This window comes from Peromyscus leucopus, chromosome 5 (genome assembly GCF_004664715.2).
Source record: "Peromyscus leucopus breed LL Stock chromosome 5, UCI_PerLeu_2.1, whole genome shotgun sequence".
NCBI lineage: Eukaryota > Metazoa > Chordata > Mammalia > Rodentia > Cricetidae > Peromyscus > Peromyscus leucopus.
Genome location: NC_051067.1, coordinates 57,212,575 through 57,239,175, shown reverse-complemented (window position 1 = coordinate 57,239,175; position 26,601 = coordinate 57,212,575). Strand labels below are relative to the sequence as shown.

At 44.9% G+C, this 26,601-nt stretch overlaps 2 protein-coding genes across 7 annotated transcripts in view; one reads left to right on the top strand and one right to left on the bottom strand.

The window, feature by feature from the left end:
• The window catches only part of Il15ra (interleukin 15 receptor subunit alpha), a 29,960-nt gene extending 24,705 nt beyond the window's left edge, over positions 1-5,255 (top strand). For all 3 annotated transcript variants that reach the window (XM_037205969.1, XM_037205968.1, XM_028891304.2), the window contains 2 exons: positions 3,205-3,283; positions 4,212-5,255. In XM_037205969.1, the coding sequence (XP_037061864.1) occupies positions 3,205-3,283; positions 4,212-4,308 (176 nt within the window). In that variant the 3' untranslated portion in view covers positions 4,309-5,255. The remainder of the gene's footprint in view (positions 1-3,204; positions 3,284-4,211) is intronic.
• Positions 5,256-20,314: 15,059 nt separating this feature from the next.
• Positions 20,315-26,601, bottom strand: part of Fbh1 (F-box DNA helicase 1) — a 40,220-nt gene continuing 33,933 nt past the window's right edge. For all 4 annotated transcript variants that reach the window (XM_028891278.1, XM_028891270.1, XM_028891261.1 and 1 more), the window contains 3 exons: positions 25,863-25,969; positions 21,399-21,530; positions 20,315-20,772 (listed from right to left, as the gene is read on the bottom strand). In XM_028891278.1, the coding sequence (XP_028747111.1) occupies positions 20,602-20,772; positions 21,399-21,530; positions 25,863-25,969 (410 nt within the window). In that variant the 3' untranslated portion in view covers positions 20,315-20,601. The remainder of the gene's footprint in view (positions 20,773-21,398; positions 21,531-25,862; positions 25,970-26,601) is intronic.

Genomic DNA, 26,601 nt, shown 5'->3' with positions numbered 1-26,601 from the left:
TATGTTATATATATGTACCTGAGTGAATGTTGAAAGTGTACTTTGTGCATACAGGAACTTGCAGAGGTCAAAAGAGGGCATCAGATCCCCTTGGAACTGATTTTAAAAGATATTGGGGTTGGGAAGATGACCCAGTGGGTAAAGGCAATTGCCATGCAATGTAAGGACCTGAACTGCTGTGTGGGTTCTATGAACTGGACCTGGATCCTTGGCAAGAGCAGTATGCACTCTTACTCACTCAGCTACCTCTCCAGCCCCAGCTATCACTATTTTTAAAAGTTATTCTTGCTTATTTGTTTGTTTGCCTTTCAAGACAGGGTTTCTCTGTCTAGTCCTGGCTGTCCTGGAAGTTGCTCTGTAGACCAGGCTGGCCTCAAACTCGCATAGATCCACCTGCCTCTGCCTCCCAAGTGCTGGGATTAAAAGTGTGTGCCACCACCACCAGCTTAAAAGTTGTTCCTTTTAATTCAACAGAAAACAGCCAATAGCTGATGCTCAATAAATACTGAATGAGTTAGCAAATGAGTACCAGAACTTAAAGACTTGAACATTTTAATAGTGAAGAAATGTGGTTTCGTTGTCTTAATTATCAAATGCTTCATTTGACAGCCTTTCCTGCCGAGGACTTATTCAATTATCCCAGTATCTTCTCTCCGATCTTTACTTAGGTGGTTATTAAAGACTCCTGGTTTTATTTTTAAAAAATCTTCATTATTGGACTGGAGAGATGTCTCAGTCGTTAAAGCCTAGGCTCACAACCAAAAATATTACAGTTCGGTTCCCAGCACCCATGGCTGTCTCTCCAGCCAGTTTAAAAAAAAAAATCTTCATTATTAAGTGTGTGTGTGTGTGTGTGTGTGTGTGTGTGTATCACTTGTGGGAGTGGGTTCTCTCCTTCCACCATCTGGCTCCCAGGGATTGAACCCAGGCTGTCAGGGTTCCCAATTGTCATTGAACCCGATGAGCTAGCTTACCAGCCCAAGACTCCTGACTACAGACTCCAAGCCTAGTGTGACACCTGCAATAGCACTTATGGTGCTGGACTGGTTCACTAGGAGTGAAAGGTTACTTTCCAGAATGGTACTGGGCCTGAGTCTTTTCCACATGTGACATGAGTTTGTCGTCGTCGACAGGCTCTGTCTGCATTTGATGGGAACTGTCATTCACTGACTTGTCCAGTGAAAACTGAAATCTTTACCAGTGATGGTCCTAAGTTGCTCTGAAATACTGATTTCTGATCTTCACAGATCCTAGGGTTGGGAAGAGGGCTCAGTGGGTAAAAGCAGTTGCCACGCAAGTGTGAGGACCTGAGTTCAACTCTCAGAACCCATGCAAAGCTGGGTATGATAGCTCACATCTGTAATCCCGGTGCTCCTAAGGGGAGATAGGAGGAGGCAGAGATTTAAGACCCCTTACAAGATCTTGGGCCAGCCGGCCTGACTTCACAGTAAAGAACAACAAAGAAACCTATCTCAAAAATGGTGGACAGAAGACCTGAGGTTGTCCCCCAATCTCCTCACATGTGCCCTCTGGCCTCCCACTGTGGTCCAAGCACACCCATGTACACACACACACACACACACACACACACAGAGAGAGAGAGAGAGAGAGAGAGAGAGAGAGAGAGAGAGAGAGAGAGAGAATCACCTTAAATTTAATTTATGAAATTTTAAAAGCTAGGCTAGCGCAATCCTTTTTTGAGTATCTGATTTGAATACAATAGTTCTTTTATTTATTTACTTTTCAGTCCTAAGGATAGAACCTAGGGTCTCGCTGCATGGGAGACAAGTACTCAAGTCCTGAGCTCAACTCTTCTTACGAACCTAGGACAGTAAGAGACAAACAAAAAAGCCTCAGCCAGGAGTAAGGAGCAGATGTTCATCTTCCAGCACCTGACACAGATTCACGGCAGTTTTCCTGCAGGACTGGCCTGGTCTGCCTGGGTCCTGCTAAGGAATTTGTTCCCCCTGTGTTCACACACAGCGATTTCATCATCCTCCATGAATACTGGCCCTGGCTGTCTCTGCTGCCTTTTCCATCTTAGCCCCAACCGACACTGTGGGCTGAAGAGGAAGTGAGGCCAGCGGCTCTCACGGCCTCCTGTACCATAATCATCCACTCTCCTCCATCATTTCCTTCCTCCCCTCTCCTTTCTCACATCAAATCTCCATTTCTTCCTTTTCCCTCCAGAAAGGGTGGAGAACTTGCCAGATGATCTGTTAATTCCTTGTCTCAGATGTCTGGTTTCAGTTTCTTGTCCAGCATTGCATGGATGTAGTTGAAAAAGAAACTGAGGTTAAGTCACCAGTTTTGTGCTATCACTGGCCTAGGAGACTCCTTTCCTGATGATTCTGCAGTTGTTTCTTCTCATTCCAAAAGCAATAGGAAGAGCATTGTGAAAGTAGAACTACTACTTCCTACCACTAATTCCTCTTTTCCAGTAAGTCACTCCTTGGCAGGAAAGGGGTACAAAGCCTACCAGCCAGTGTGAAGACAGTTTACATGCAACACATCCTTCAAAAAAAATCCAATCTGAGACTTCAAGATATCTTTCATTAATTTATTGTGTTCCCTAATGTTTTTGTAACAACTTTGCCATGATGATTTTTTACTTTCTGTAAAGATGTCTTCTTTCTGTGATTTTACTGCTTCTTCTGACTTTAGTGTTGTTTCAAAACTCTGAGGGCAACAAAAAAGAAACAATTTTAGTGAAAGTAAAGATTATCTACAGTCTCATCATGACTTAATATTTTGTACCCAACAGCCATTAGATTCAAGAGTTTTCTGTGCATGTGGTTGCAACTTGTTGGAGATTACTTTGAGTGTATTTAAGCCAGCTTTCCTATTTAGTTTATACTTTTGAGATTTATTTTTATTGCTTTTAATTATATGGAAGGGAGTATGTGCATGTGAGTGCAGGTGCCCACAGAAGCCAGAAGAGGGCATCCAATCCCCTAGAGCCGGGGTTACAGGCAGCTAAGTTGCCCAGTGTGTATGGTGGGAACCGAACTTCAGCCTTCTGTAGAAGCAGTATGTGATTACTGAGCTTCTCTCCAGCCCCAAGAAATGTTGATAATGGCAAGCTGGCTAGAAGGGCATCTTTCCTAGGCAAGAATGGAAATTACCAGCAATTTACCGATTCCTGGCAGTGAATGGCCTCATGGGACTTTCAAGCGGTGCTAGCTTAGTTCTGTTCTTTTTCAGTGGCCATCTCCACATCGGTCCTGGTCCTTCTGGTTGGTGCAGGAGTTGGGGTTTTCCTTGCCTGGTACATCAGATCAAGGTGAGCGGCGGCACAGGAGAGCTGCAGGACCCAATTCTTCCTTTCCACCAGAAAAGAGATTTGCCAGTCAACAAATTGGCTTTTGATGAGCTGACCTAGATTTCTGATTTCTAGTTTCTGTCTCACACAAAACTGTTTACTTAATCATGGTTTTTAAAGCTGTTTATCCTGCCAGGCGGTGGTGGCGCACGCCTTTAATCCCAGCACTCGGGAGGCAGAGCCAGGAGGATCTCTATGAGTTCGAGGCCAGCCTGGGCTACAGAGTGAGTTCCAGGAAAGGCGCAAAGCTGCGCAGAGAAACCCTGTCTCGAAAAACCAAAAAAAAAAAAAAAAAAAAAAAAGCTGTTTATCCTTTAGAAGATATTATATGAACCGTGGAAGACAGCGCTGACCAAGATACGTAGGGCCTAAAACTCGAGGGAACTCCAAGACAAGTAGACACACAGACAGAATACAGAGCCTCTCCCTGCTCCTGCTGTCCTCGAGCTCATTACTGTATTTGGTCAATGCTAAACGCTAAGAACTGCTTTTAAGGCCTCGTGGCTATCCAGCCACTTTCGTCAGTATCAAGTCTGGTCTAACCAGTCCCAGTCTCCTCTCCCCCTCTCTTCCATGCTGTCTGTGCTGGTTTTTAGCAGAGGGTTGGCAGTCTGGTGTGAGAGTGGGATGCTGTGATTTGTTCCAGCAACATTGGTAAACCCCTGGTGGATGGATGGTGAGGTTGAAAATAAGATTAAAGTTCTTGCTCTCTGCATATCTGAGCATCCTAGGTTTTCCTAACCTCTGAGCAACACAGATCTCTGAGAGCCAGGCTGGTGTCTGCTAATGTGACACCCTCGATACAGGGCTTGCATGTCCAATAAGAAGTATGTTGGCCCGAGACTGGCCCTGGTCTCTTTTCAAAGCCTGTGAATAAACTATTTTGCAGGCAAGCTTCTCGGCCACGTGGTGTTGAGATGGAAATGACGGAAGCAGAGCCAATGAGTGTGAGGACCAGCAGCACTGAGGATGACCCAGGAACCTAACCTCACAACCTCCGAAACCCAGGGAAACCTGCCCCGCTGAGTCTAAAGAGAAGACCTGAAGGCTGCGGCGCTGTCAGCTACGGAGCTCCAGGAGCCAGGGAGCTGGGCACCAGGAGAAAGCACATCGTGATCATAAAAGGCCTCCGGAATGATCTGTTTTACTGTGTCTGGGTGCCTCCCATATGCACGCCTGTGTTCTCCAACATCTGGAAGGACACCACCCTTCCAGCTGGCTCGGCATCGAGGCCGACTTCCCCAAGTGCAAGCAGCTTGAGCTCTCCTGGGAGACTCTCACAGTCCCCATAAAAGCCTCTAACTTCACTCCAAGGTCAACTCAAAATAGTGGACAGTGGTTCTCAATCTGTGGGTCACGACCCCCCTTTGGGGTTGTCAAATGACTCTATCAAAGGGGTCACATATCAGACATCCTGTGTATCAGGTATTTACATTACGATTCATACAGTAGCAAAATTACAGCTGTGAAGTCATCATAAAAATAATTTTATGGTTGGGGGTCACCACAAGATGAAGAATTACACTAAAGAGACACAGCATTAGGAAAGTTGAGAACTACTGTGGTAGACTCTCTTCCCTGTCCCCACCCTGACTCACAGTTTACAGAGCTGAGCAACACAAGAGAAGCTCCCACTTCTCTCCAGGGCTCCTCTGGCACGGGGGATGTCTGTAAAGAAGACCACAGCTGCCGAAGACTTAGCTGCTTTGCACCTATTGGAAAAGAGCAGAGGAAGGCAGAGGAGACACTGAGCCAATAAATCCTTTTGTAGAGGATTTGGGACAAAAACTGAACTCAGTGACCTCTTACACATACATATATAGAGACTTATATTTATACTTCCTTTTCTGTTATATCTACACATAGTGTATGATTTATATTTGAAAATGCCTTGTATAGACAAAATAAAATATCTATTTTTGGTACAAAAACATATTAAAATTATCAACAAAGAGAAATGTTCCACCAAGGAAAAAAGGAGAAAGAGGATTAATAAGATATCTAATGTGATTAAACTCAGGTTTTCTTTCAAAAAAAAAAAAAAGAGGAATGGGAAAAGCCCTTGCTTAGAGCTGGCACAGATTATAGCTATGGCAGGATTTCTAACCAAATTTCATGGTGAGTAGAAGCAATATAATCTAAACAATGGTAAGTTTGAGCTCAGCTAGCATAGGATGCATGCATATTCCTTCTCTCTCTCTCTCTCTCTCTCTCTCTCTCTCTCTCTCTCTCACTTATGACAACTATTTCTAAAATCATAGGACGAATTCCACCTCTTCGTTCTATTCATTAATTTATTGTTATTATTATTATTAATCTATTACAGAGCAATGGATAAAAAGAGGGCCTCACCCATGTTAGGCAAGTACTCTACCACTGAGTCATATCCCCAATCTCCTACCTCCTAAATTTACAGATAAAAAAGAAATTGTAGCCTGGAGAGGTTGACATGCCCAGAGTCACGTAGTTCAACTATTGCCACCACTGGGACAGAACTGGGGTGGGAAGAGGGGTGGGAGAGGAGTTCCGGTTATGAGTCAGCTGCCAACTGGTCCTCCTCCATGCCCCGGAAAAGGGGAACCACCATACGTATTCAGGAGGTGGGTTAAGCACCTGATTCACAAGCTACCATTGCTCTCTGACTTCTACCAGTCATCAATTCACGTGGGTTCTTTCATTAAAACTAAAAGAAGCCTTTCCATAGAGCTCACTTGGGCTTCCTCACAGCATGGTGGTCTCTGTCTAGTCAGGCTGTTTACATGGTGGCCCACACAAAGTCAAAACTGCCAGTCCCCTTCAAGTAGGTAGGCCAGAAACAGACCTGTATAACTTTGCTAGCTATCTATAACCTTTGCTATGTATTGGTCAAAGCAAGTCACAAACCAGCCCAGATTCAAGGGCAAGGAAATGTCAACAGGGAAAGAAAGCATCCACAGAATCTGTCTTTGGTAACCAGCTGCCATACTTTTGAAGACAGCCAGGGAAGTATCATTTTCCTTTAGTTCTCAGCTCTTAGTCAATGCCAATAAATGTGAGATGAGTGGATGAGAATATAATGATCTGGTATTGAGCTAGGTACTGAGACGTCCAGTTTTTCGTTTATTTTGTTTTGTTTTGTTTTTGAGAGAGGGTTTCTCTGTGTAGCCTTGACTCTGTAGATCAGGCTGGCCTCAGATTCTCAAAGATCCACCTGGCTCTGCCTCCTGAGTTAAACTGAGATGTCCAGTTTTAATAATTAGTTTGGAATGGAAAGGTACACAGAACTCTGAAGGACTTGAAAATTGTATAGCTCTTAAAACCTTCAACCTAGGTAATCTTCACTGGCTGCAGATCTAATTTACAGTTCCCTTTTCCAACATTACTTGCCCTTCACCACATTAGCCATAACACACACACACACACACACACACACACACACACACACACACACACACATTGATGGCCCTTCACCATTTCTATTTTGACTTGATGTAGGAATTAAACTCTTTTGCATCTTTTCTAGCTCCCTTTTAGATGCGAGAGAGTAGTGAGAACAGGAAACAAAAGACACACGCTTGTAGATTTATTTTATGTGAATGAGTATTGTGTCTGTATGTTATCTGTGCACCACATGTGTACCTGGTGACAGAGGTCAGAAGAGGGCATCTGATCCCTGAACTGGAATCGCTGCTCCTTGTGAGCTGCCCTGTGTGCGCTGGGGATTGAACTTAGACCCTCTGCAAGTGCAGCCAGTGCTTCTACTGCTGAGGTGCCTCATCACGATCCCCAAGGTTCTAATTGCTCACTCTGCTTCTGCATTTAGGATCTTCACTATTGCCTAAGATTGCCCTGTTCCGGCCTGCAAACATCAAAGAAGGTAGCGCAGATTCTTGAATCCACGTGTTTGCTGTTCTTTAGATCTGTGCTCCTTTGAGGCAGGCAAGGCTCAGTCCAAACCAACCTCTCACACTCCCTGGCCTGTGTTAGAATTTGGTGTGTGGATACTGTTCTGCGTATTCTAACTCATACTCCGCTGTCTCATGGAAGACTCTGTTATGGGTCTGGAGTCATTCCGAGATTCGCCAGTCTGACTACAAATATATTTTATAAAGAAGAGTCTATATTCAGATACTGATGCCAGGGCTACACCCAGGACTTGGGATTCCCAAATGTAGCATACAGCCCCATTAGTCAGGGGTTTAAAAAGAAAAAAACAGGCAAGTAGTGGTGGCACACATCTTTTATGCCAGCATTTGGGAGGCAGAGACAGGTAGATGTCTGAGTCTGAGGCCAGTCTGATCTATAAAGTGAGTTCCAGGATATCCAGGGCAACATAGGGAAACCTGGTCTCAAAAAATAATTAATTGATTGATTGATTAAAATATAAATTGATAAATAAATAATAAAGGAAAAGACAAAAAATGTTATGTTCTGTTTACACGCATCAAGGGCTCAGTTTAGCCGACAGATGTCTTGCAGGTGTCTTGGCTATCTCGAACAAGCAAATTTTGTTTCCAGAAGCAGAAGCAGTGGTACTGACCAGTATCATGTACAAACAAGGACAGGCAATTACAAGAATAGTGTTCCAAGAAGTTATCTATCCTTGGACAAGTTGGACATACAGATTAGAGGCAATTTTGTTTTATAGGCCTCTTAAGCACAGTAATTAAACTTAAAACATAATGCTAGCTGTCACAGAATCCACTTTACTCTTTTCTTCCCTAAGTGCCTGACTATAAATCCTCACATTCTACTTGTTGTTAAAGTCAAAATGTAATAAATAGCCCCTCCTCACCAATTCTGGATGTATTTGAGAGACCCAGTAAAGAAAGCAAAATGGCCGTTCCGAGGGTGAAAAAGACAAAAGTTTATTCCAAACTGCCAAGGCCGTCTCTCAGAAAAGCACAGAGAAGCAAGAGGGGGTAAGAATTTTGAGGGTTATAAGAAAAATGGGTATCTGTGAGATTGGGAGCCTGTGAGCCAGAGGGAGGCTTTGAAGTATGTAACAAGTACTTTTATTGTGAGTAGGGGCTGAGGGAGCCTGGAGGCTACCATGGACCAACTTGATATTGAGATAGGCACCATAGGCATATGTTAACGGGGGGGGGGGGGGGGGGGGGGGAGCCATATGTCCTTTTCATCAGAGAGAAGGGAATTGACTTCTTTCGGCTCGGCTCGTGGAAACCAATCTCACAGATTCCTGACAGCCAGAAATCCTCCTCCTAGAGTCCAGGTTGAGCTCATTTCTTAATATTTGAACTGCCTTTTGGAGTTTGGGGAATTTGAACTTCCTTTTAACCTGACACTGGGGAACCTCCCCATTGTTGAGTACCTTGTTGCCCACTAGTATAAAGGCCAGCTGCTCCCTGGCCTAGGGCACCTGGACTAGGCCCTATCGGAGCACCTCATCTAGCATTCTGGGTTACTGAATATGGAATGAATGAAATACAGCAGAATGTGTCCAACAATGGCCTTGCTTCCAATGAACTGGCTGGGGACATTTCACTCTATCAGATATGTGTGGTTTAAATGACAATAACCCCCAAAGGGTTATATATTTGAAGGCAGTGCCAAGAGCAGGGTATTGCTGTGACACACTTGACAATGTTTTTTTGTTACTGTTTCTGTTTGTTTTGTTGTGCTGAGAAATGTGGAAGACTTTGGGACTTTGGACTAGGAAAGAAGCTGAACGCTTTAAGTGAGGCTTGATAGGTCATTATTGTAGGATCTTGGAAGACAGTAATGCTGAAAACAGTATCAAAGGTGGAGGTCCAATAGCTCAAGAGGTTTCAGAGGGAAACAATATTAGCAACTGGCCTAGAACCCATTCTTGTGATATTTGGGGGAAGAATATGGTTGCTTTTTGCCCTTGTCCTATTAATCTGCCTGAGGCTGAATTGAGTTTTGGACTAATTTCATTGTCAGATTTCAAGACAGCCTAATATTGACTCTGTCAATTGGTTATTAGTAATCTCTCTTCTGCAGATCTACAAGAAAAAGGAGCAAGCAGAGATCAAAACACAAAATGTACAGTTTGAGGAGAAAAAAGAGCACAGGACATTCAGTGTCGGAGCCATGGCACGTGATGGAAGACATAAGGAAAAACGAGATTAAGGACATGGTGTCTTTAGGGTGAGAGTCCATTCAGCTAATCCTGCAATTTGTGAAAAGAAGAGGCCTAAGGGATTACCTGCTCCTAAAGAGCAAACCAACCAACCAACCAAAGTTTATGCAAATGTAATTCAGGGGTGGGGACAGGTTCTCTCCCAAGCAGGCAGCAGAACCTGGCAGCCTTGATTGTGCTCTGTCTTTAGAGGCATGGGGGACACAGGAGGAAAGGGGTTGTAGAATCTTCTTCCAAGGCTAAGGAAAGCTCCTGAGGCCAGGCATGAAAGCCCAGAGAGGCCATTTCAGGAAACTGTGGCCGTAACGCCTGAATTGTGTAGGAGCCCCCCCCCCACCTCCCCAAGATGTTGGAGGTGCCAGAGCTGTGGCAAACCTACTAAGGAGAGCTGCAGACAGGGAGGGGAACCAGCCTAGGGGAGAGAAGGGTGTGGCAGGCAGCAAAGCTGGGAAGATGGAGCCACCTAAGCCCTTCAACATCAGACATGGAGCTGCAGGATTCAGAGTGTGCCCAGATAGGTTTCGGTCTTGCTTTTGTCCAGTATTTCCTCACTACGTCCCCTTCCCTCCCTTTTGGAATGGTAGCATATATTCCGTGCCATTGTATGTTGGAAGTAAGTAATTTGCTTTTTGATTTTACAAGGGGTTACAATTAAGAGATTACCTTCAGTCTCGGAAGGGACTCTGGACTTTGAAACTGTTAAGAATGTAAAAGGCTGTGGGAAGTCTTAAAGTGGGACTCAAGGTATTTTGCATTGTGACAAGCTTATGGAGACCATGAAGTGGAACGTGGTGGCTTGAATGAGAATGGCCCCCAAAGGCTCCTGTATTTGAATATGTGGTCCCTAGTTGACAGAACTGTTTGGGAAGGATTATGAGGCGTGACCTTGCTAAAGATGTGTCACTGGAGGGTGGGCTTTGAGGTTTCAAATGCTCAAACCAGGCCCTGTGTCCCTCTCTTTCTTCCTGGTGCCTGATAATCTGGATGTAGAACTCTCAGTTCCTTCTCCAGCACCATGTCTGCCTGTGTGGCCACCATGCTTCCCACATGAAGATAACAGACTAAACCTCTGAACCTGCATGCAAGACCTAAATTAAATGTTTTTCTTTTATAAGAGTTGCCATGGTCATGGTGTCTCTTCATAGCCACAGAACGTTGAGTAAGACACCACCCCATTCCCAGTTAGTTCTGTCTCTGCCTCATGTCTATGGATCAGACATGAGCTCGCAGATACTGTTCCAGGACCATGCCCACCTGCCTGCTACCATGCTCCTCACCATTATGATCATGGACTCACTCTCTGAAACTGTAATTCCCCCATAAATGCTTTCTTCTAGAAATTGCCTTGGTTATGGTCTACTGCTTCACAGCAACAGAAAAGTAACTAAGACAAGCTAGAGATCATGGGTAGATGAGGAGAAACTTTTCCAGCATCGGCAGTCTTGGGCTCTTGAGTGTCCAAAGTCTTGGAAATGGTCCATGAGTACCAGCTCACGGCTTGGAGCTCCGGCTTTAGTACTGAGGGTATAGGCTTATTGTTCTGGGTGTTAACCAGCAGGGGTCCTGCATGGGGCCGCTATTTCATCTTTGTCTCTCAGCAACAATGGGTGGTGGCATCAGACGGCAGCAAAACCAGCAGGTGGCACCATCTAGAGCAGTGGTTCTCAACCTGTGGGTCACAACCATCCCTGTGCAGTCACATAGGAGATATCTGCATAGCAGAGATTGACATTATGATTTGTAACTGTAGCAAAATCACGGTTATGAAGTAGCAACTTCATAATTTTATGGTTGGGAGTCACCACAACATGAGAAACCATATTAAAAGGCCACCGCACCAGGAAGGTTGAGAACTGCTGGTCTGGAATCACAGCTCGTAACTAGGCCGTGGATTCTGTGACCCTCAGTCCTTCGGCAACAAGTGTTTGATTTCTCAGTCTAGGGTACCAGGATCCCCAACCTTTAACAGCATCTAATGTTAAAGCTCTTGAGATCAAAGTATCTGAGTCCCTTAAGGTCACTCTCCCAGGACACACAGCCTGTCGACAGGGAATATTCTAAAAGGAGAAGTGGTGACAGACGTAAAGACAAACAGGAAAGTAATCATCACACTCAAGAAAGAAAGGGCAAAGGACTGGGGTGTGGCCTGGTAAGCATGGTGGGCAGGCTGAGTAGATGCAGCTAACCAGGGCCTGACCAGCAGGTTGAGTCTTGGACTTCAAGCACATACAAGTGAATTAGTTATCCACTAGTTAGTACAAATTCCATCTGGGTTCTTGACTGTATTTGAATATTTGTCTTCAACATTGAAAACCTAGCATATGTTCCCTTCCACAGAAGTACATTCCAGGAGTGAAGAGCCCATTTGTGTGGCACAGTAGCTCAGACATCATTTGCATCTTACCCCTCTGTCTTCCATCTCATGGACTATAAAACTATAACACATGCAGGTAAGAGAAAATGTACATTGAAATAATGTAAACGTCTGGTAAATTAAAACCTTGGTAAGAATCTGGTGAGTGTGGAGCAGATATATCATCAAATATACCTGGAATGGTAACGAGGGAATGTGTTGTGTCACACCACAGAAGAGGCATTTGTAAACTGAGGTCACTCACATGTCACCTAGGTTTCAGAGTCTCTGTTGTGTGGCCAGCACATTTGCCACCGTTTCCTGAGATTCCCCAGGAGATCAGCACATTCAGGGTCAGAATGGTAAGACTGTGTCTTAGAGCTCCTGCTGTTCCTGGAAGGGAGAAACTGCCAGGGCTTCTCAGCACGGAGGCAAGCAAGGCCTTGGGCTTCAACTGCTGCTCAGTCAGGAGCCAAACCAGTGAAATTCAAATTCACACAATCTGGCTTTTATTCATAGAGGCTACCTGACAAAAGTAATCCTCCACTGCACTATTAAGGTGTATGTAAATTTTCCTGTTTTAAACAGCTACATTGCTTGATTAAAACAATGTTAAATAAAATTACCAAAAAAAAAAAAAAAAAAAAAAAAAAGTGACAGGAGCGGTCCACACCCGTACTCCCAGGGTCCACACCCGTACTCCCAGGGTCCACACCCGTACTCCCACGGTCCACACCTGTACTCCCAGGGTCCACACCTGTACTCTCAGGGTCCACACCTGTACTCCCAGGGTCCACACCTGTACTCCCAGGGTCCACACCTGTATTCCCAGCTCTGGGGGGACTGAGGAGAATCAAGAGCTCCAGGCCAGTCTGGGCTACAAAGGAAGCCAGTATGGGCCACACATACATACAATCAGGAAATGATAAAGCAGAAGTAGTCTGTGTGGTTTAAGCTTCATTTTAGCAGGCTACTAGCAGGGTTGCTCAATAACTATTAAATAAAACTGATACGAAAGTCTTAAAGGGCAAAGGTTTTGCAAGAACTGTACACAATCAGCGGAACCTTGGGATCCCAGCCCCAAGTCTCTGGCTCCACATGACCAGCTGCTCCCTCTGGGAGATGGCCTTACAAGGAACATGGGTGCTTCTGGGTAATTCATCCATTCTCTGGGCAAAGGAGGCAAAGTCACTAATTACAAACAAGTATGCAATCTTCCAGGCCCCTTTAAAAAATCTCCATGGGTACTCAATTGCTCTGGTGTTTTTGCTGTTCTAAGAAGTCTTGAAGATTATATAGGCATTAATTCTGAGGATCCTCCACACTGATTTCCACAGTGGCTGCACTAGTTTACATTCCTACCATCTAGAATGTGACAGTTAATGTGAATTTGACAGGATCTACAATCACCTAGGAGACAAGTCATTAGGCACATTTTTGTTGTTGTTTGTTTGTTTGATTGTTTGATTTTTCGAGACAGGGTTTCTCTGTGTAGCTTTGGAGCCTGTCCTGGAACTCACTATGTAGACCAGCCTAGTCTTGAACTCACAGAGATCCACCTGCCTCTGCCTCCCAAGTGCTGGGAATAAAGGCATGTGCCACCACCTCTCAGCCATCAGGCACATTTGTAAAGGATGATCTAGATCAGATGAGGATCTGTCAAAGCCTGTGGGGATTATCTAGATTGGGTTATCTTCTGGGTATGCCTGTGATGGATTATCTAGATCAGGCTAGCTTCTGGACGTGTCTCTGAAGGATTATCTAGACTAGGTTATCTTCTGGGTATGCCTGTAAGGAATTATCTAGATCAGGCTAGCCTCTGGGCATGCCTGTGAGAGATTATTTAGATCAGGGTGGCCTCTGGGCATGCCTGTGAGGGATTATCTAGATCAGGCTAGCCTCTGGGCATGTCTTTGAAGGGTTATCTAGATTAGGTTGAGGTGGGACGACCTACCACTCTACTCTTGGATCCTGGACTGCACAAAAGGATGAAGGAAAGCCAGCACAATCAAGTATTCATTGCATTCTTCTTCCTGGCTGAAGGTGCAGCATAACCAGCTGCTTCAAGCCCCGACACTCTGACTTCCCTTCCAAGACGGACTGTACCCTCAAACTGTTTGCCAAAATAAACTCCTTTCTTAAGTCACGTGGGTCAGGTATTTTGTCACAGTAAAATGACAATGAAGACAGGCACATAGAGGGCTTTGTCTCTCCACCGCCTGTACCCTCAGCAGTATTTGTTACTCTCTCAATGACAGCCATTCTTCACTGGGGTAGGATGGAAGCTTTATGTAGTTTTATTTTTCATTTCCTGGACAGATAAAGATGCTGCCTATCTGTACTTTAATAGCTGTCTGTTCTATTTATTTACCCATGAATTTCGGCACATTGACGGTGCAGGGAAAACGGCTGCAGAAATGTAACCATCTGCTCTGGCTCTGGCAAAAAGTTGTTACTTCTGCTCCGGCTCCCGAGGGAGTTTCCCAGCAGAAGTATAGCTTCTTCTGCTGCTCTGCCCTTCTAAGGGAGCTTCCCAGCAGAGATTCTGCTCCATGCCAGCAAAAGATCTTCACCCAAAACTCTTTCAAGAGATTTATTTGGGAAGAAGGAATCCAGGTCAGAACCAGGAAAGCTATCCTTCTGGTTCTCTCGATTTTGAGAATTCTGACCTGCCTCGAGAGCACAGAGTATACACCACCCTCAAATGAAGAGTCCCACAGTCCTCAGGAGAGAGGATCTGGGCCCTCCTCCAGCTCTGAAGAAGTCCTCTCCACCATGAGCTTCTATCTGTTCCAGTCTCCTCCTGGCACGCTCTGGACCCTGGAGGTTGAATTGCAGCCTGTTTGTTATGATACAGATATTTAAACTTCTTTACCTTCACAGTTTGTGTGTTGTATTAATAAAGCAATGTTTATAATTAGAAAAACAAACAAATACGGCAAGGCAAACAAACATGTTCAACCCTTTACAGTGTGCTTCTAGCCCTGCTTCTCTTCCATCTTGTATCCTGGCCCCTCCCACTCTACATCCATCACTCTCTCCCTGTACCAGTCTGTCCATTTTCACATAATGTGTAAACCCGGTAAATCCTTGAATTTGAAAAGCAACAACTTTTTCCCAAGGTCCCATCATCCTCTGCCTGCCTTTTCTTCTTCTCTGCCTTGCGTCCTGAGATGCAGAGGCCCTGTTTCTTGCTGTCCACTCAGATTTTAACATAAAGTTACATGGTCAGGAGTAGCTAAAGCACCTTACAACAAACCACCCTACCTGCCTAGTTACCTCTGCCCAAAACAAATCTAAGTTTGTTGTTTTCATTTTCTGTGACAGGGTTTCATGTAGTCCAGGCTGCCCTCAAACTCAGCTGAGGCTAGCCTTGAACTCCTGATGCTCCTGCTTCCACTTGCCAAGTCTTGAGAGTATAGCTACATATCACCATGCCCAGTTTCTGAAAAGAGAACATTTAAAAATCTTTTTGCCGGTTTTCGGCATGTTTCTCCCGGCATCTACATAAGCTCACACTGGCTTCTACTTCCATCCTGTAGTTTTAGACACCATAACTGACCTATTATGGAAGCCGATTCAGTTTGCTCTCTCCCAAGATGATACATTCTCCACCTCCAAAACACATGACGACACTATTAAGGTTCCAGAAACACTGGGGGCCATGGTGATGCAGCCTACAATCTCAGTATTCAGGAGATGGAGGCAAGAAGATCAGGAGTTCAAGGTCATCCTCAGCTGAGTTCAAGCTCAGACTGTCATGGGATCTTGTCACACAACAGAAAAAGAAGCCCACAAAATCACTTTCATACATAGCCGAGCTGTGTAATAAACCATGGTGACTTCTCTTCTGCATGCTGTTATTTTCCTAAGTATTAAAACTGCAGTAGAGCCACAACCTGACATAACTACAGCCACTTTGGCTGTCACAGCCATTTTGCTGACCGGGTGACTCCTAGCACGCTTCTTAAACCCCACTGGACACCAAGTCCTTAAAGCATGGGTGGTTCTCTAAGCCACTGGTGCCCGATGGCTTCTCAGCTGATGTTTGAACATAACAGCTGACGAGAAAAGTCATAGCACTTTAGTCTATCTTAGCATATAAACCACTTTCTCCTGCTTGAGCAGGTAACCATTTGTCTTCCGGCACTCGAGAAGTGCTTCTGCTTGTAAGTCACCAAGAAATTGATCTTTATGCAGTCCTTGATTCGCTGCCTTTCTTTGGTATTACACACAGCACTGTGCTGGCTAGGGTTACGTCAACTTGACACAAGCTAGAGTCATCTGAAAGGAGGGAACTTCAACTGAGAAGAGGCCTCCCTCTTTAAGACCCAGCTACAGCGCAGTTTCTTAATTCATGGTTGATGGGGGGAGGCAGCCCATTGTGGGTGGTGCCATCCCTGGTTTGGTGGTCCTAGGTTCTCTGAAAAAGCAGGCTGAGCAAGCCACGATGAGCAGTAAGCAACCCAAATCCACGGCCTCGGCATCAGCTCTTGCCTTCAAGTTCTTGCCCTGCTTGAGTTCCTACCCTCACTGCTTTTGATGATGAACTGTTATATAGAACTGTGAGTGAAATAAACCCTTTCCTCCCCAGGTTGCTTATGGTCATGGTTTCACCACAGCCACAGTAGCCCTAAATGCAACATAGCATTTTCCACCTTTGGTGGCTGTAGAGGTTTGAATGAGCAATGTCCCCCAATAGGCTCCAGTATTTGGACACCTGGTTCTGAGTTGGTGGCACTGTTTGGGGAGGTTATGGAACTTTTTTAGGAGATGGAGACTTGCTGGAAGAAGTCAGTCCCTGGACTTTTGAGAGTATATAGCCTTCCTCCACTTCCAGCTCACTCTGCTTACTCGGTGTGGATGGAAATGTGCCCACTCAGCTTTCTGCTATAGCTGCTGGTTGCCATACCTTCCTCTCTCTCTGGAACTGTAAGCCAATAAACTTCCTTCTGTAAGTCACTTCGGGTCATGGTGTTTTATCATTGCTGCAAAAAGTAACTAATACAGTTATTAGTATGAGAACCCTATTCTCATACTCTGGGACCTTTTTGAAGCACTTGCCTTTTTAAAATTGTGTCCCCAGACTCCAGCAATGTCCCCTTACTGTTCAGGAATGTCTGGAATTCTATAAAGCCCGCTCTCCTCAAGCGGCTGCCTCTCACCCTGATCCTGTGACCTATTCCTTCTCACATGCCATAGCTTGACATTCTCTCCTTTTGCCCAGTAGTTTCCTAGGGGATATCTTCCCCACCCCCAGCTCGTTCCCTCACTCTTGCCAATTATATCCTCCAATACTATGAGGGTGTTAACATAGACACCCTTACTCTAGTAAGTCTTTTGCTCGCTTTGGAATGCTACAGTCATAGTTCTACTGTCATAGTATCTGAAGACATTCAGATTTTGGGCTCAGATAAATTTTTTTCCCTTCCAGGAACTTCTGGATCAATCTCTGTTGCTCTGAAAATTACATTCACTTCTTTACATAGTGTACTCAAGGCTTCCCGACACAATGCACTCACAGGTTTGGCTGGGCATATGGTGGGCTATTTGACTCCAGAACAGTGGTTCTCAACCTGTGGGTCATGATATGGCCCTTTCACGGGGGTCACATGGCAGATATCAAGCACAGCAGATATCTACATTATGATTTACAACAGTATCAAAATTACAGTTATGCAGTAGCAGCGAAAACAATTTTATGGTTGGGAGATCACAACATGAGCAACTGTATTAAAGGGCCACAGTGTTAAGAAGGCTGGGAACCACTGATATCCTCGATTTTGAGTTATTTTCATTTTGATAGGGTTTCATGTATCTCAGGCAGGCCTTGAATTCACTATTGTAGTGGAGGACATCCTTGAACTTCGGATTCTTGTGTCTCACTTATTGAGTGCTGGGATTACAAGTGCATGCCACCGTTCCTGGTGTTGGGGATGAAAGCCCAGGCTTCACAGTCAAGGCAAGCACTCTAACAACGGGGCTACATTCTCGGCTTGAATTTACTTATTTATATTTGCAACAGGGTCTCCCTATGTAGGCCTAGCTGGCTCGGAACTCTGTATGTAGTCCAAGCTTCAGACAGCACCTGCCTCCTCCTGGCTAAAGATGTGTACCACTACACATCTTTTTTAAAAAACAAAACAAAACAAAACAAAATAGTTTTGGTGCCTGTCCTTGATCTCGCTCTGTAGACCAGGCTGGCCTTGAACTCACAGAGATCTGCCTGGCTCGCCTCCGGAGTGCTGGAATTAAAGGCATGCGCCACCACTGCCAGCCTTTTCACTTTCTATTTTTTCTTCCACCTGTGTCACCCGCCCCCCCCCCCCACACACACACTGTGATTCCCCAGCACTCCCATCCTTTATTCTCACTGTATTAAGGATACACAGACATTCTCTTTTCCTGCACAGACCCTCCAAGCGGACCCCTTGGTTTGGCACTCAGTGTTCACCAGGGAGATGCCTTTTTGGCTCTTGGCTCACTGCTCCAGTTGAGCAGGCATTGAAGCCCAGCGTAACCATCGGCACCTGGGTGGCCTCCAGGTTTGTTCACTTGGTAACCTGGCTGGTCTACTTCTCTAGAAACTTTAATGTCTCTGTTCCCACTGAAGGTAGGTACTCTGTAGAGAAGGAAACTGCCAGTGTCCCAATTCAAAGATGGATGCTATCCAACTTCTCCCCCACACCACCCCCAACCCCTGACCCCAGTGTGGTTATCTATTTTCTTTTTTATTTCAGTCTGATGGGGAGAATCTTTCAATCATTTTTTAGTATGGCTTTTGGGAGAAAACAAAGCAAATACATTTAATCCATCAAACCTCCAGAAGTTCCTCACTCACACGTTGGCCTACTGCTGTTTAGCTTCTGGCATGAAAGAGTCCTCCCAGCCGGGCGGTGATGGCACACGCCTTTAATCCCAGCACTTGGGAGGCAGAGGCAGGCGGATCTTTGTGAGTTCGAGGCCAGCCTGGTCTACAGAGTGAGATCCAGGAAAGGCACAAAGCTGCACAGAGAAACCCTGTCTCAAATAAAACCAAAAAGAAACAAAAAAAAGGGTCCTCCCATGTAGCCCAGGTTGACTGGGAACTTGTGATCATGTGACTTCAGCCTCCCAGAGGCTGGGATCACAGGTAGATGTGCACCACCACGCTCACTGAACTGGCCAGCTAACATCACCACTGACTGTTCAGTGCCCAACGAGGAGATCTCTCTTCACTTTTATTTCGCATGGTCTCTTTAAGCATTGGATGCTGATGGCCACTTTTTCTCCATCTTCCTTCTCTCTTGAGTTCACTCCCTGGAATCTGCTATCATCCTCCTTTGTAAGCCCCCTTTGCTTTCTTTACTCCAAGTCTTTCACCCTCCACCCTGTTTCTTGGACTTCTGCTCTTCTTATTCTTCACACTTCTGTAGGATGAATTCACCAGAGCCCTTTAATGTTATCTGCCTCACCTACCAGACACACTGCAATCCCAAAACTTGTATTTCTAGCCCATGGTTCTTGGTCAGAACACTGAGCTAGCTCTTCATGCAAAAGCTGCCTGGGTGGTTCTTCTTAGATTCCTCCGTGAACCCCACAATCCCCAGCACTGCTTTCCCGTGTCTCCTCTTTATCAATGAAAGCTGCCCTCAGCTACTTGGAGAACCAGCCAGAACATGGGTCATATTGAGTGTAAGCATTAAGAATGGGCTCTACCTTCTTAGTATCAAGAGAAGTTCTAAAAATCTAGTGTCTTGTGGTCACTTGTAGGACTTGCTAAATACCAACTGCTAGACCATGAGCTCAAACACCTGACTCTGGAGATCTGGAATGGCTTAAAAATCATTAAGTGATGCCAACGGTGGTCATCTGAAAACTACCCATGCCCTAATACCTAGCCCCATTACGTTAACATGGGCAGCCCATCAGCCATCATGTTTTGCTGATATTATAACTCTAGCCTTTAACTTACCTGGCCTCTTTAAAATACTATGCAAACTAGAACTGGAATGACTCCACTAAGATCTCAAGTTAGAAGACCTTGGACACTGCTTGGTCTGACTTGAGGCTAACACAGTAAATTCTTTGGGTGATGCCACGTGCTTTTAACCACCAGCCATCAGCTTCAGAAAGCTGCCAACCAGCAAAAATCTCAAATACTAAGAATGATGTATATCGACGTGATATGGGTACTTTTGCTGGTGGTTTCTGTAAGAACGTAACCCTTGTCGTATGAGCTACTCCACACCCATCTCTCCCTTAGTGACCCCCTGTCCTCTCCACAGTGACTGCTGACCTTACTTTCCTGCGAGTGTTTCTGATCTCCAGCTGTCAGCAGGAAACCAGGTAAGTCTAGCTACTACCATGTTGTGCATGTCTTCTGAACATGATGCCACCTTCCTGTTTATACCATGAACTCTAAATGACAAAGACCCGCTATGGCTTCCTCAGGTGTCACTCCTCAGCATAAAAACCATATGAACAGTGACAAGATGCTGAGAGAGATCACGGACACAGACAGCAGGAGAAAGCTTAGAAATGACAGCACTGAAGCTGGACTTCACAGCGGCATGCCAATGGGCGATGCCTATTTAATTGAAACCTTGTAATAAAAGTTTAAATACATAAAATGATTTTTTTATCAAAAGGACTCTCCCTACTCCCTGACCTGATGCATACGGAGGACAGGCAAGTGGGAACTGGCTATCTGTAAGGAACGGAGAAATGGCAGCTCCAAGTCTAGTTGGTATCTTCTTCCTAAAAATGCTGTGATTGACTCAGAGTCTCCCATGAGCAGGAATGCAGCCCAGAATGGCTCCTTCAGCACGCAGAGTCACAGCCTCAGAAGACAAGGAAGAGTAGGGCCTCATGCCTGGGCAGCACGATGTCTTCCACAGTGCGTTCCATGGCGCGCACCTGCTCTGGGGAGGCAGTCAGGAATGCCAAAGGCCCGATCCGCTGCTCTGCACACGAGTGGCAGAGGTAGCCACCCTTGTTTTCCTTCCTGTTGCTCTACAGGGATGGATAGGAAAAAGAGGTAAGGGCACAATCTAAGGACAAGAATTCCACCAAAAAGTACTGAATTACTGTCCAGCTGCCAACATTCTGACGCACTATGGCTGTGGTATTCTCACTCCTGTGTCAACCCACAGAGGTAATCCCTACACAGCACTGTCATCTAGATTAAACTCTCAAAGTCCTTTAGAGGATCAGCCACAATTATCCAGTCAAGAGATAAAGAACTAGGGCCTGGAGCTACTGCTGAGTGCTGGAACGCATGATTAGCATGTTCAACGCCATGGGTTCAATCTCTAGCACCAAAGAACTAAGAAAGTGAAAAGAACCACGAAAAATTCAACAGGCCCTCCAGGTAAATAGCTCCCCTCTGAAGTACCTGGCCACAACTGCACCTCCCAGACTGAAAGGCTTAGCACACCCAGGCAGTGTCATTCAATCTGATTAGCTGATCTCTGACAAAAAAGATGACCTCACATCTGCCATGCTCCCATATCAAAGCTCTTAGAAAAGCATTATACAGATTTCTCTATTACCTTCCTCACCCAGAACCTAGATGGGCACAAAGCCCACAAGCAATAAAATGGGTATGAGTGACTTAACCCTACAGAGAGTGAACGCACATAAGTGATAGGCAGTTTCTTCATGGTAAGGATGGTGTCCACAGGGATGGTGTTGTTGCACTGCCCCACACAGCAGTGGACCACTCCTGTTTTCAAGACGTTACTTGTCAGCTCTGCTTGCAAGAAATACTCCTGTGAAGGAGAAAGACAGAGGTGAATGGCAATACTGGTACCTTCTACTTGAAAACTCCAACAGCCTAGGACCTGCAGCACCCCTCGGACGTATCCAGAAGCAGAGAGCCACTGTCTTGTTTCCTTATTTTCTAATGTTCCCAACTCCAGTGCTATTGCCAAGAAAGAACACTCAAGACAGTAGAATTGGCTTTTTGGTAAAATTGCTAGATTTTTAAAAACAGACTGGTAAACATGAAAAGGTACCATTTACAATGACGTTTCAGGACTAGTTCTGGATTCATAGTCCCTATCCCCAACTGCAACATTAAACAATTGTTGTTGTTGTTATCAGCAGCAGCATTTTGACAGAGTCTCACTATGGAGTCCAGGGTGGGACTGAACTCTCAATCCTCCTGCCTCTCCCTTCCAAGGACTAAAACTGCAGGCACACTTATCATGCTTGACCCAGAGAATTTCTACATAAATTCCAAACCAGGGGAGCTGAAACTCAGAACTGCAAGCAGCAGCTGCCCCAGTGGACACAGCTCAGTGACAGCGCTTTCCTACCGAGTGCAAGGTGGTTCAATCCTCGGCACCAAAGTCCAAACCGACCCAACACACTCCTGCATTGCTGACTCTCCAGCTGCCGGCTGTCTAGCAGGGAAGGTTCTTACAGATTTTTGTTGTTATTTAGATTTTTCAGTTTTTCAAGACAGGTTTCTCTGTGTAGCCCTGGCTTGTCCTGGAACTCTCTCTGTAGACCTGGCTGGCCTTGAATTCATAGAGATCCGGCTGCCTCTGCCTCCCGAGGGCTGGGATTAAAGGCATGCGCCACGATGCTCAGCTTCTTGCAGCTTTTTCATCTGCATCTATTCACGGTGTCTTATAAGGAGGACACACTAGGTACACTCTGGTGTTAGTGCCTGGCACACAGCCAGCAAGCACCCAAACAGAACATTAAAGACTTCAACTATAGGTGCCACTGGGTCAGGGCCATTCAGCTCAGGTTGTGTGGCTCCTGAGGAGTTCTCCACAATATGGACACTACATAGCAGACTACACATATTTTCTGACTCCTAAAGTATGACTTCACATCTACTGGCTAAAAACTAGCTACTTACTGAATTTTTCACTATCTAGGACCCCTATTTTGACTCATTTGGTTTTCTCCCTTGCAGGACTTGCCTACAAGATGCATAAGCACTATGATGGTCTTGACTGTCAGGTTGACTGGATAGAGAATCTCCTAGGAATTGGTGAAGTGTGCCTTTTGGTGTGTCTGTGAGGGTAATTCTAGACACGATCAGATTCTGAGGGTTCTGATCAAATAGATGGATCTGTACAATGGCATTATTGGGGGTGGTGAAAAGCAGAAGGTAGGGAACAGCTGGAGCAAACAGGTCCTATCTGGGGCTTGCCCTTGCCCTGATCTTTCCCTGTATTACTTTTTCTCTGCTACCTCACCTGCACGATGTGAGCTGCTCTGCCGCACCACACCTTCCTCACTGTGAACCCTCTAAAACTGTGAGCCAAAACGTAACTACCTTCCTCTAATCAGTTTATGTCAACTATTTCCTTAAAGCAACAACAAAACTGACACAAACACCCAAGTTCCAACTGAATATTAGCAAGTGACACTATAACATCCTCTTTGAAGTTACAGGTTCTTGTTAAGTTCCTTTCACCATCACCTCCAAGCTCCTTCCCAGAGCAGCAGCTCAAATTCAGCATGTCCTTCTGACCCATAACAAAAGTTTCAAGTTTGCACACTCCCAAGAACCAAAGGCAGCATTACTAATATGTATTTTTGGTTCTCTACCAAAAATTCATTCCTACCAGACCCAAGCTTTTTTAGCCACTAAGCCTGCTCTCCAGCCCTGTAACTCCAACACTGAAGGATCTGATGCCTCTTCTGACCTCTGCACATGCATAGGCACCTGCAGTCCCACATATATGCACATGCACTACTACACACAAATAAAAATAAATCCTTTTTAAAAAGTATGCATAGCCAAAGTTTATTTAAAGAATTGTATAACAGGAACTACCTGCAGAAGAGATTGCTACCCTGCTTTCCTCGTGGGGGTACTGGTTCAGAGATCTAAACTGGAGTCAGCCAAGTGTAAGTGAGCCAAATCCAGATCCTGTAAATCAAGGTCACTAGAACATAGACACACTCACACATGAAGTGGCCTACCTTATGGCACACAGGAGGCCTAAGTTACTCCTCAGAGAACATGTGACCAGCAAAGCATAAAGTATTTACTATCTGATACTTCATAGAAAAAGTACTTGGGTGACCCAGGAGATGTGAACTAAGAAAAAAGGCTCTAAGTTCTGATAAAAGTCACATGCAGTGAGAGACAGGTCAAGGCCAGCTTTAGAAAATATGTTGTAGCTGATTTCAAACACCACAGGCAGACTATCTCAGAGGCTTAAAGGAAAATACTAATGGGGATTAGAAAGTAAAAGTCGGCCGGGCAGTGGTGGCGCACGCCTTTAATCCCAGCACTCGGGAGGCAGAGCCAGGCGGATCTCTGTGAGTTCGAGGCCAGCCTGGCTACCAAGTGAGTTCCAGGAAAGGCGCAAAGCTGCACAGAGAAACCCTGTCTCGAAAAACCAAAAAAAAAAAAAAGAAAGTAAAAGTCTAAATAAAATGCAAGCTAAATGGTCCTATGCCAAAGGCTTTTTTGCATACCTGTTTTGTTGTTGCTATTTAAGACAGGGTCTCACTATGTTCCCCAGCCTGGTGCCAAGCATCCTGATACTTCAGTTTTCTGAGTACAGGAACTGCAGACATACATCACTACATCCAGCATAAAATTTTGTTGTGATGTCATATTTACTTGCATAGGCTCTCTTTTTTAAGCTCTGACATCTTTCCACAAACACATGAAAAGGGTTCTTTTCATGTATTTTTTTTTTTTTTTGTCTACCTCTTCATCTAGATGCAGCTTATGGAGACAGGGATTCCTCCTATGCACCAATGTAATTCTAGTACCTACAAGGTGATTGGCGCATATGGGAGACACAGTCAATATTCAACAATGAATACCACGGGTCTTTCCTCCCACTACTTAAGAACTTTGGGATATTGAATGCCCCCAACTAGAATCTGGTAACTATCTCCTCTAACTGCTGTGAAGGCCCAAAGCTTTAAGTAGCAATGTTTAAACTCTAGAGCACCAATTGTCTCCTTGATAAAAGATGCCAACAGGTAAATGGCCTTTCTGTACAATCTTACACTGTGGGATAGATAAGTGTCCTGGCTAGGTTTATGTTAATTTGATACAATCTAGAGTCATTTTAAAAGACAGAACCTCAGTTGAAAACATGCCTCCACCAGGTGGGCTTTTGGTGCATTTTCTTCACTGATAATGTGTGAAGGCATAGTTCACTATGGGTGATGCCACTCCTGGGCATAGTTCTGGGTGCTATAAGCAGGCTCAAGAAGCCATGTGGAGGAAGCCAGAAAGCAGCATTCCTCCATGGCCTCTGCATGAGCTCCTGCCTCCATGTTCCTGTCCTGACTTCCCTCAGTGATGGACTGTGATGTCGAAGCATAAGCAGAAATAAACCCATTCCACTCCAAATTGTTTTTGGTCACGGTGTTTCAACACAGCAATAGAAAACCTGACTAAGACACTAAAGAAGAAAACATTCCCACTGGCTTTTACATTTACAGTTTAGACTTCTGGCTTAAGCATCTCTGGTTCAGAGAAAGATGAACATTAATGACTATTAATGCAAATTCAAGGTCGGTAAGACTAAACTGTTTATACTTATGCTTGTGAAAACCAGGACAGAGACAGCGATAGGGCACAAATGGAGAGCAAGTTATTTGTGGAGGGCAAAGGCTGAGAATTGCATGAAGACTGAATATGAGTGAGCTCACTTTCGTGCATCTCCACAGGGGAACTGGCCCAGATACCTAGAGACTCATGTCCCTCAGAAGGGTAGATTCTTCTGGAAAAGTCTACTGCTAGAAACAGCTGCCATTTCAAAAGGAGTGGAGGTGTGGGGGATGTTGTAGAAGGGAGAAGTGTAGTTACAAAACACGAACTTGTCATTTTTTTTCCCCAGGAAATGTGAACTGGCTGAGCAAATGCAGAATTAAGAAATATATGAAAACCACTGACTTTTTAAACAGACCTATGCAGTCTGGCACAAACTCACTCTCTCTCTCACTTCACTGGTTAGAACACTATCTGCTCTAGTGACCTCATCTTAGCACAGTTACAAGCTCACCCAGCATCCTCATCTTAAGATCTCTCAAGGCCTAAGGTTGATCCCTCAAACCACATGTGACTCAAACACTGGAAAGTAACTCCGATTACCCAGTTCTCTTACCCCAGCCAGAGTCAGGATGTTCTCTAGTGATTTGGTCATTATGAGCCGCTTCTTGGCACGAGTGACAGCAACATATAGCAAATTCCATTCATCCTCAGAAAATGACTCTAAAAAAGGAGGACAAACAATTCAAAAGCCTGCCTGCAAAAACTCATTTTATCATCTAAATGAGGTATCATAAAATCCTCACTAATACCTTACAAGCCTCTCAACATTTGCTAGCTATATATACAAAATTTTCCTACAAATGCCAATTGAAAAAAAAAGCAAAATCTTCAATAACTAATTACACAAAATACTTGTTTCTTTTTAGTTTTGCTATACAGTAAATCTCAGGACTATGTTAACTACTCAACATCTGCAATAAACCCAGTGGATACTAACATGTGCAATGGACCCAGGGGATACTAGTGTACAATGGATCCAGTGGGTACTAATGTGTGCGATGGATCCAGTGGATGCTAATGTGTACAATGGACCCAGGGGATGCTAATGTGTGCAATGGACCCAGTGGATGCTAATGTGTGCAATGGACCCAGGGGATGCTAGTGTGTGCAATGGACCCAGGGGATGCTAATGTGTACAATGGACCCAGGGGATGCTAGTGTGTACAATGGATCCAGGGGATGCTAATGTGTGCAATGGACCCAGGGGATACTAGTGTGTGCAATGGACCCAGTGGATGCTAATGTGTGCAATGGACCCAGTGGATGCTAATGTGTGCAATGGACCCAGTGGA